The following is an 11457-nucleotide window of genomic DNA, read 5'->3' on the forward strand; positions in this document are numbered from 1 at the left end:
AACTTAAATAAAAAAAAAATCAAAATCAAATTTAAAGATGTAAATTTTTCAATGACAATAGCCATTATGAATTGTGGCAGCCATTGCTCACACAACAAATTCACGAGGACTGCTGTACTTTTTCTTACATCAGTGCAAATAATCACAGACTTTTGTTTTGTATAACATTCATACAAAACTACAACTTCAGAATTTTTGAAAAAGAATGTACTTTATTCATCTCATCTCAAAATAATTACTAATAATTTCAAAAAGGTAAGATGATTTTTTGTTTATTATTTTTATTGTTTCTTGTATCAGATATAAAGAAAAGTTGCTTTATTTCAACACTTTTTGGTGATAAATTGTCATTTTTTTACATTTCTCTTTAGATTATTTAGGACAAAAATTTTGTTAAATTCGTGAAAATTAAAATCTGAAAGAATCCCTTACTTGCAACTATTTACATATTTTACTATTATTGATAAATGTTTGGTTACGATTGTGCATTATGATTTAAAAATGATTTGTTCAATTAATTTTAGCAAGTATTTACATTACTAAAATCATCATACCTGTTTATAAATGCAGTGTATTGAATATAATATTAAAAGTTACAATTGTAGTTGGCAGTATTTTTGTTGTATTTTATTATGTAGAAATTAAAAATATCAACATAATATTACTTCATTCTGAATCAAAAAGATTTGTTTTTATTTAAGAATTTTATTATTCATATTTCTAAGTGCATATGAAAATTCTTCATGAACTGGTAAGTTCATCAGATAAAAATGGATTCTGAGGTCATGTCAATATAAATGTCCAATTAAGATAAAATGCAAAGATACAGTGTTTTTTCTAAGATGATAGTATTCATTTATTGATATTATATATTAAATCAAGATAAAATGTTGAAAATAATTATGACTTTATTATTAAATCAGTCTATTTTTTAGAATTAATTTCTAATTAAAAAACATTTTTTCAATAGTTTTCTCAGTAAAAAAGATACTGTTTTGCTTATAATTTTAGCAATATATATCTCACTGATTAAAATAAAGTGATAATGGTTTTATGGCCTCAGAAATTATTTTTCAATACTTGTCAGAATTTTATTTTATTTTATTGATATATTTACATTAAAAAAAATTTTGTGACAAATTTGATTACAAAAACTCTATCATAGCTTTGTGGAATTATTTAATGTCCTTTTTTATGTAAATTTTAAATTCAATTTTTAAAAATAAATTTAAAAATGAATTATCAAAACCATCAAATGAATTTCAATACCAGCTCACTGTTATACCTAACAACTGCTTTTTGTATTGATGATTTTTATACTTCCAATGTTTTCCTTCTGAAAAAATATAAATTCTGTCAAGTTTAAATAATTTTATTTCTTAAAATCTAAGTATATATATATATATATATATATATTTTTACAATTTTCAAGGTAAACAGTGTTTACTTTACCAGGTCATTTTTAACACTATTATTTTTCCTATAAATCCAAAAAATGATTGTTTTATTGTCTGAGTCAATATTCTACATTTTAAACCAAGAATAAATTTAAAAAATATAAGTATACAAATTAGAAATTTCAAAATTTAAACAATATATTCATGCAATATATTACACTAGCGGGGGTACCCGGCATTGCCCGAGTGTTTGTTTCCGGGACGGGGGGGGGAGTTTTAAAAAATGTTATGGTAGGTAAGTAGGAAGGATCAAACCCGGAGTCATGAGTAAAAGTAGGAAAATAAAGTGTGAAAAAAAAACAAAAAAAAAACATCTGCAATGTTAACAGTTCGGCCACCAAGAAAAGTCCATTCCAGTTATTTAGGAAAAAAAAAAAAAAAACGACTACGGTAGGTCGGCGCGAACGTGAAAATATAATGTGAATTGTCCAGCACGCTAACCACTACGCCACAGACCACTTCAGCTTAGTTTAGTGATTTTAAATAACTTCACATGAAAGAACTACGAAGCCAAACCGGTGTTCTCTTTTCAACTGTTCCTTGTGAACGATCCCCAAACGGTGTTAAGTGGTGGCAGGGGGAGGAGGAATTTATTAGAGAGAAAATATTTTACCACTTCCATTGATCTTAACCGATTTTGGCCGTGACTTCTCAGCAGAAAAAGTATAGAAATCTAAGATTATCGAGGAATTTGAGAAATAATAAGCCTATAACACACCTCAGATATTGTTCTGCCGTTTGTGCATATTATATTTGCATGAAATATCTTGATTTTTAATCCTATTAAGGTCAAAATCCGACAGGAAAAAATGAGTTCATTTTATTTATATAGAGAAGAGATAAAAAAATTCTCTCTTTGGCAAAGATGTTTGTTATTATTTGTAATTAAATTTATCAAAAATATAACTTGATCATATTTTGTCGTACATGTAATTCATATTTGATTTATTCTAACTACTCTAAAGGATGATGCCTTAACACAAGATATTTCTAATATGTTATGTGTGTGACCCAAATGACCCACAGGTTGTGATACTCTCTCCATGAATTTACATATTTTTGGTAAAATATTATTATAAAAAAATTATTGAATTTCATATTTTTCTTAACATGAATGTATTATGAACTAAAGTTTTCTAAAAATATAAAATTTCATTTTTGTTTTGTGGTCATCTCCATTCTCTTTTGTTTGAAATGTATTACCTGATCACAAACATTTCCTTAGAGTTCACACACTTTTTATCTATTTACTGTATAAATCACTAAAAAAAATTCATGAATAGCTTTGTATCCAATGATAATTTCATGCTGATATTTGAAAAAAAAATGTTTAATGTATTTTCTAAAAACGTAACATATGGCATAAACTTAATTTTGTGTAGGGCACTTTATGTGTGCGCCTTAGTAGTGGCAAGTATTGCAACTTTTTAGGCTTTAAGTAAGACACTTCATCAAATCTCAACACTAACGTACTGTACACGCAATAACCCTTATCCCCAGAGTGGCTTCCCGGCCTTGATAAGTGACCTCCTTGTAAAAAAAAAAAAAAAAATACCAAAACCAGATGAAAAAGAAGAAAAAGCTCTATTTTTTTCACCCCTGCCATTTGTGTTCAAAAATATGAATTATTCTGATTTTACAAAATATGTGAAAATAGGATAAAATTAATTAACTAGTGGCAAGAAAAAAGACAGAAAATTTAAGATTAAAAATTATTAGTACGCTTGGTTAATTTAAGTCGGTGACAATTGATACAAATATAACAAATAAGTTAATAGATACAGTATTAGATATTGTAGACAGAAAATTCATTAGGATATGTAAATTTAAGATATAAGTGGATGAACAAATAGCTTTAATCTGTGCTAAGGGAGGTTGACTATATTTTGTAAAAATTGGTAGATAAGATATTGGTTCTATCAAAAACTAGCTAACATAACTATTTTATAATTTACTAGGAATTATATTTTACTTCTATATAATATTTCTATTATAAAATATACTTGTAATGTATTCATTTAGAAAAAATATTTAATTAATAATTGTTCCTTATTGTTTTATATTGCAGAAAACAAAAGAAATATGTTAATACAATTCTATGTTCTTCAATTGCTTTTGTGCAATTGTTTGAGCGTTGACTTGACTTTCAAAGTTGAAGAAGGTAAAAGTCCTGGTACTTACCTTGGAGACATTGCTGCCGATTCTAATGTGATGGATGATGTGGCCATACAAGATCAAAATCTCATTGCATTCAGTCTTATGGAACAGGATGGAACAAGCAGCTCTCCATTATTTCGGATTTCTAAAAATACAGGAAAACTTTATACAGCACAGACATTGGATGCTGAATCTTTATGTACATTTAATAAAGAATGTTTTGTGATGATAGATGTTGCTGTTCAGAGAGATGGTACAATAAGCAGAATATTAGAAATCAAAGTAATAATTGAGGATGTAAATGATCATCAACCAGAATTTCCTGATAAACAAGTTACACTTGAATTTGGTGAAAATGATAAGAAAGGAACTAAAGTAATTATTCCCAATGCCATAGATAAAGATGTTGGAGTCATAAACTCTAAAATAACATACAAATTAAAAAAAGTTAACAAAGAACCATTTGCTCTGTTTGACACAAAAAAAGTCGATGGAACATCAGATTTGAGTATTGTTTTAGAAGATGAACTTGATAGGGAAGCGAAAGAGTCTTATCTAATTCAATTGATTGCTAAAGATGGAGGATCACCATCAAAACAAAGTATTTTACTTATTCACATTTCAGTAACAGACATCAATGATAATTCACCAATTTTTTCTCAAAATGTTTACAATGTTTCAATAAAAAACAAACCAAGTGAAACTTCTTCCATTGCAACTTTATCTGCCACAGATTTAGATTCTGGTAAAAATGGAAGAGTCACTTATCATTTCAGTACAAAAACATCTGATGTTGCTAAAAGTAATTTTAAACTCAATCAACAAACTGGACAGATTTTCTTAGAGAAGAGATTTACATCAAGTAATATACAAACACATCATTTATATGTTGAGGCTAAAGATGGTGGGATTCCTTCACTTGAATCTCTTGCAATGGTTATTGTTAATGTAATCAACCAACAAAATAATCCTCCAATTATTCATCTCAAGTTCTTGTCAGCATCAGGAAAAGATTCAACATCAGTTTCTGAAGGAATCAAAATTGGAAGTTCTATTGCATATGTAAAAGTGACTGATCATGATGTTGGACAAAATGGAGAAGTGAGTTGCAATCTGCATTATGATAAATTTAAACTACAAAGTCTCGACACTAAGAAATACCAAGTAATTGTGAAAAAAGCATTGGATAGAGAAAGAGAGGCAAAGCATGAAATTATCATCAGCTGTCAAGATAAAGGATCTCCTCCACTGCAAAGTAAGAGTAAGTTCTCCATCAAAGTCACCGATGTGAATGATGTAAGGCCACAGTTCTCTATGGAGACATTTAAGTTCTTGATTGAAGAGAATGAGAAGTCGAGATTTTCTGTTGGCTTCATCAATGCAACAGACCCAGACCTGGGAGTTGGAGGGAAACTCACCTATTCTCTGCTCACAAATAACAAACAGTTCTTACCTTTCAAAATCAAAGATGATGGCATGATTTCAGCCATTATGTCACTGGATCATGAGTTTCAAAACATTTACAAGTTTCAAGTATTTGTGAAAGATAATGGAATCCCATCTCTCAATAATACAGTCAATGTCATTGTTGAAGTGACTGATAAAAATGATAATGCTCCGTATTTTACATTTCCCAGTGTCAATCCTTATAACATGGATGTTGTATATTACCGGCATCATTCAAAGAACATCACTTGTGTAAAGGCAGCTGATGGAGATAGTCAAGAGAATGCATTTCTAAAATATGAAATAATCAGAGGCAATGACAAGCAGATGTTCACCATCAACCAGTACACTGGTTTGTTAACTTTCAATCGAGTGCTTGCGCAAAAAGATGCTGGTTCCTATGAGCTAGTGTTTGTTGTCAAGGATAGTGGTAGTCCAGTTCTATCAGCAACAACTAGTATGTTTTTCACTGTGACTGTAAGCAACAAAACATCAGAAATGCTAAGTGCCGTTCATACAATCACTGAAGATAAAGTTGATCTTACATCAGTCATTATTATTACGGTTGTAGCAGTGACCGTAGCAGTCATCATTACTGCTTCAATCTCTGTGTGTATCATTCGCTGTAATGATCAGAGAAATGTCACATATGCCCATGCAATGGCACCAGCCAATGTGGGTGTTGTTGGTCCAAGTGGCAGATATATGAGTGATCAGAGACATTTGATGTGTCCTTCAAAGCAGGGAATATCTTGGCCAACTGCTGTCAATGTAAACAAAAGCCAACCAGATAAAATAAGAAGTGCACATATTAACCAAAACAGTAGAGAATCCCATTCTTCAGAAAAGCTCCCTAGTCAGCAGCAAAGATCAGCTTCCCTTCCACAAACATCTACGAATGTTGAATCTCAGGTAAATAACTTTTTTTTTTGCAGTTAATTTAATGTTCTTGAATTTATATATATTTGATATACAAACCTTTCTTAACAAGTCTATCATCATTATTTATGTCATCTCATTCATTAATAACATAATTTATTAATATGTATAATTTATCATTCGGTGTATTCATCACACTGCTAAATTAGCTTTTATGTTCAATGAACAATAACTTATAATTAGTATATTACTGTATATTTTAAATACATCAACATTTTTGTTTTTATTCTTCATTAATTTAAAAGTTACATAGCATAGAATAAAAAAAAAAAACATTCTATCACCTTATATTTCTTTTCTGATAAATATCTTTGTACCCAGCCATTTTCATATTTAAATAAATTGAGACTTCAGATTAATTTTATTCTCCTATTTTTCTTAGATAATATATATTCCCACTAAATGATATACCATTTATTTTTTCATCAAAGCTAAATGATACATTTTCCTATTTCTGTGAAAATTATATCATTTCATTATTTCAAAATAAATAAATATATATTCATGACTTTGATAGTCTTAATGGTGCACACATACATAAAAAAGTAAATTAATATTTGATTTTTTACCATATTTTATACAGCAGCCCTATGTTCAAGATGAAAGATTGCTTGTAAATAATCCTAAAAATAAACCTCAGCAAGCCAGTTCTTCTGAATATCTGAATTACTCATCACCAAAATTATCTCATACTGATAACAGAAATAGCAACAAGGAAGGAAATTCAAGACAGAGAGAAGTTACAGGTAAGTCTTAAATTATTTATTTTTCAATTTTTTAACCACAAATTATTTATCCATTGTTTTATTCTGTAATTATTTTCTCATGAAATAGTGATAGGGAAAGGGAATATGACAAATATCGAGACTTTTCGGGGACATTTTGGCATCTCAGAATTGGAAAGATTTTTTAGCCTAATTTCAAATTCCAAAAAATGATTTTTAATTCATTTTTCTTTTTAAACTTAATATTAAATTGCTGGTACTAATGATAAAATAAATATTTATTGATTTTAAACAACTAGTAAAACTAAAATTTATAGATCATAATAATGAATTTAGGCAAAAAAATGACATTGTTAAAATAGCATAAGTAAAAAATATAGATGGAAATCTCACAAAAAGTTTATAAAAATCTTTGATTTAGGCAAACATTAAAAATTTTGTTTAATTAAAAAGAAAATTATATCCAAATTAAAAAGTAGATGAGGATTATCAGGTAAATCCCCAACATCACAACTCAAAAAATGAGATTGTACTTTTTAGGTGATTATGTGTGAAAATCATTAAAAACGTGGATGAAAACTTGGGAGGAAAGAGCCTAACCACCTCCCTCAATATAGAGAAATCAATTTTATTTGCATGAAAACAACAAACTAAATATTTGCATTATTCAGATCATTGTTCTCATCTTGGATGTCATCCTTACAACAATTCAGTTGATGTAATCCCCAATTTTCTTCAGTTGCGAATTGTTAAACATGTGAATATTTATATCAAACATTTTCCCTATTTATTCCACTGTGTCCTTCTACCTGTGCTATTTTATTGTGCAGTGTTATTATGATAGTATCAAGATACAAAGTAAATTTATATTACTTATGTATAAAAAAATTAAATTATTAATAAATTCTCCAAATAACTTTTAAAAAGTGCCATTACATTTAGAAGGTTCAAAAAATGTTTTCAAAATTAAAAAAACATTTTAGTCAAGAAATAAATATTAACAAACATCATCATTGATAATTAGATTATAAAAGAAAAATTTTAATTCTTTATTAATTTATTAAATTCACTTATTTTATGCTATTGTGCTTTTATTTGTTTTTGAATTATGTAAAGGGGTTTTGTCTTTTCCTCATTATTGGAAAACCTTACAAGAGAAAAAGGTGTGAACAAAACTTTGAACATTTGGAAAGGCTTGGCGTGGAGAGCAATTAGGTATAAGTGAATTGAAGATTTTCATATCCATGTGTGACAATTTCACATTTTGGTTTCAATTCTTCTTTGATTTTGAGTTTTCATGTTTGTGTTAATGGGAAAAAATTTCATAATATATGGAATATATTTAAACTTTTTTTTATCATATATAAAGAACTTTTTGACACAAAAAATAAAATTTAGATATCCTTTTCATACAGATAGAAAGAAATGTTAATGGAATTTTTAGTCCCTATTTACTTACTTCCCCACAAGACAGACAAAAAAATCTAGCTCTCCCGAAGGGACAAAATTTTCATTCCCTCAGTCTAAAAGGATTTTTTATTTCATGATGAGAAACAAAAAAGGATAATATCAAAACAGGTGTTGATGAGTAGGCATAAAAGTTCAATTATATATTTATTCAATTTAGAACTTTGTATTATGATAAACAAAACGTTTTATGTCATACAGATTTGTTATTGTGTAAAACCAATATATCCAAGTTTAGGGAAAACAAGTAAGCATGTTTTAGAGATTTTTCTAGATAGATTTGGCCATCCATCTTGAATTTTAGCCTAAATAAGCTTTCTATTACCTTCAAATCACTAGCAAACTTACACCTTTAAGACAACATGAATAAAGCCATCAGTATTCTTTTTTTAAATACCAAAGAATATTAGATCAAAGATGAAATAATTTCAGACAAAAATAACTACATATGTAACCATTCCCTTCGAAGTGTCTTATTTATCTACTTAGCAACAACCACAATGAAGTCAGCAGAAAAAAAATGAGACTCAATGAAATGGACTTTTCTTTATGAACCAGTTCAAGTATCTATAATAGTGTATTTTATCACAAAAAAAAAAGAAAAAATGAATGATACTCAAACACTTTTCTTTTGAATTTCAAAGAAACTATTAATACAATAATACTCCCAGTGAGTGACTTTGTGTATTTCTAGTATTTTTTGTTACATGTATCTTACTTATCTAATACTTAGCAAAAATTAAAATAAAATTGGTATTGTATTTATAGGTTCTTTGCAGATCATTTGCATGATTCAATTGTGATCTTCCAATTCAAATTGACTGGATTTAGATATCCTACCTTATCAAAAGTATTGAATTTTTCAGACACCACAAATGTTAAAATTATTAAAAAAAAACAAAAAAAAAACAAAAAACAAACTTATCTGTTTAATATTTAGATAAAGGGTAGAGGTTAGTTCACTATGTAAGTTTGGTATAAATTGACCCCCAGGTGGTATGAGTTGACATTTTCTTGTGTAGGTCATCAATTTACCTTAATCATAGTGAATTGGGTTTACCTTATGATCCTTCTAAAAATTAAACAGTAAATTTTTCGAAAAATTCTAATAACATTTTCTTATATGATGAACTACTGCAAATCGGCTTTGTTTCAAAAGAGAAATCTTTAGTTGTCTTATTATTTTCAATCAATTACAGGTAACAACTTTGAGAAAAAAAGTGATAAAGACTTATTGTTATGTTATACTGTAGTCCTTTAGTTTTTAACCGTGTCGTCTATTTAATCTGTTAAATAGAGTTTCAAGTTCTTGCCGAATGGATATCAGACAATTAGTTGTTACACAAAAAACACTTGGCATAAGTTTATGAAAAGGAATGACAATTTATTTTCTGTTCAATACTTTATCAATGTGCTAGGAGGGAGAGAGAAAGAGATGGGGCATGGTAGAGTGTTGTGGGTAACACAAAATGGCAACTAGTCATCTCGGTGCCCTCTTCTCTCTAAATGACTTTTTTCCTTGGCTGGCATTTGTTTTTATTTACAAAAACTTTAGATAAGAATTTCATTTTTCCATGCCGCATTCCACTGGCCCTTATTAAATTTGTCCAAGGCCAGATTTACATATGACTGTTTTCTAAACTTGTTAATTGAAGAATGTTGATTTCAAAGTTTCTGCTCACTTCTTTCAATTGTTATGATGTTTGATGACATTTCTTGGTTTGAAGATTTCCACAATATTTGCGTGTGTGCATCCAGCTCCATATGTGTGTGTGCACAACCAGCAATAATTTCGTCATTGCTCAGAATACTATTTAACATTATGTAATGTGACAAAAGTGTATTTTTATGAAAACATAGCAATAAAACAAAAGGCAAAAAACAGCTATATAATTCTATAAAATTGAAATTGATAATTGTATCAGAATAAGGAATTTAGAACATAATTGATAATTGTATCAAAATTAGGAAAAATACTGGAATTGTCTCATCACTAATTTGAACATTAAAAGGCTTAGTTTGAAAAATGATTTTGTTTTAGTCAAACTGAAATCTTTTCACTGCAGCTAACAAATATTTGATTGTTGACTTACAAAACTATATTTAATTTGTAATGTGAACTGATAAAAAACCTTTTCGATGATTTTACTAACATCCTTATACGTATAACGAATTTGTAAATGATTTTGATATTTTCTGGGACAACTGCTGTATTTAGGCAACATGAGCATTCAGTATCAGTTGTGGTTGTAGGATCACATTTAAAGTCAGCATACTTCCAACAGAACAGAGTTTGAATGATACTTATCAAGCAATTGTTTTACTTGAATAGTATTTTTTCTATTAGAAAGCAATGCTTTATCAATACATGAAACTCATATTTTTCCATTATTTTGAAAATTTGCAAGAGTAGCTTCATTTAAATACTTGTAATTTGTAATCTAATAATCTAATTGGGCTCGAATGTTGACATATGCCATTTGAAGGTTAGTACTTTATAAATATTATGCAGACTTTTTATTAGTGGTGCCACCTATATGTCAGGTCCTTGGCTTATCAAATGAGTGTTAGAATTACATATTTGATTAGAATAATATACTAAACTAATTATTTACTCTTTAATGATGTTTCATTATTTTACATTGGTTATATTTTTAAGGAATGTATACTTCCCAGTACTGCAATTCTCCATCAAAAGAAAGAAGATTGCCAGCACAAGAAACAGAGATGAGACCATTGGGACAGACTGTCAACTATCCAAGTGATACAACCATTGTGGCCAGGGGATTCTATACACCAACAATTTCACAAAACAATGACAACAAAGATTCTGTGGCAGAAGACAGTAATTGTTCTGATACAAGTCTCCCGTCAACAGGAAATATTTATAGAAATCCAAGACCCTTACCCCCAGTACCTCTGTAGCTATCTACATCAGTGAAATTGAATTATTTGTAGATCTGATATGTACAAACAAAAAGATTTAGTTGAAATGCTTATAACCAAACAAACTAGTAAAACTATGAATAAGCATAAAATATTGAATTATTTCTTGAAAAGCTAGATTTAAATATAATTAAAATATATATTAGACAAATATAGCAGTAATATTTCAATAAACAAAGATTGTTTTTTAATTATGCAGTATATATAGACGGATATTCATATAAACTAATACAAAATCATAATTGTAATGTTATAAGATTATACAACATGAATGTAACACTGAAAATATTTTTATATACTTACATAAGACACACTTTGAT

The 11457-nt window shown here is 28.4% G+C and overlaps 2 protein-coding genes across 2 annotated transcripts in view; both read left to right on the forward strand.

Annotated features, from left to right (window-relative positions):
• LOC145242749 (protocadherin Fat 4-like) overlaps positions 1–11457 on the forward strand; it is a 212420-nt gene that overhangs the window by 167231 nt on the left and 33732 nt on the right. The window lies entirely within an intron of this gene.
• LOC145242907 (protocadherin beta-16-like) lies at positions 64–11171 on the forward strand. The gene is made up of 4 exons (XM_080106019.1): positions 64–255; positions 3526–5972; positions 6583–6745; positions 10851–11171. The coding sequence occupies exons 2-4, from the start codon at positions 3540–3542 to the stop codon at positions 11114–11116; spliced, it is 2862 nt and encodes a 953-aa protein (XP_079962145.1). The 5' UTR covers positions 64–255; positions 3526–3539; the 3' UTR covers positions 11117–11171.

Source organism: Euprymna scolopes, chromosome 21 (genome assembly GCF_053919585.1).
Source record: "Euprymna scolopes isolate OS-2025 chromosome 21, ASM5391958v1, whole genome shotgun sequence".
NCBI lineage: Eukaryota > Metazoa > Mollusca > Cephalopoda > Sepiida > Sepiolidae > Euprymna > Euprymna scolopes.

Coding starts and splice junctions, on each gene's coding strand:
- LOC145242907 (XM_080106019.1), top strand. CDS start 3,540: ATGTTAATACAATTCTATGTTCTTCAATTGCTTTTGTGCAATTGTTTG. Junction 5,973..6,582: donor CTACGAATGTTGAATCTCAG/GTAAATAACTTT, acceptor TATTTTATACAG/CAGCCCTATGTTCAAGATGA. Junction 6,746..10,850: donor AAGACAGAGAGAAGTTACAG/GTAAGTCTTAAA, acceptor TATATTTTTAAG/GAATGTATACTTCCCAGTAC.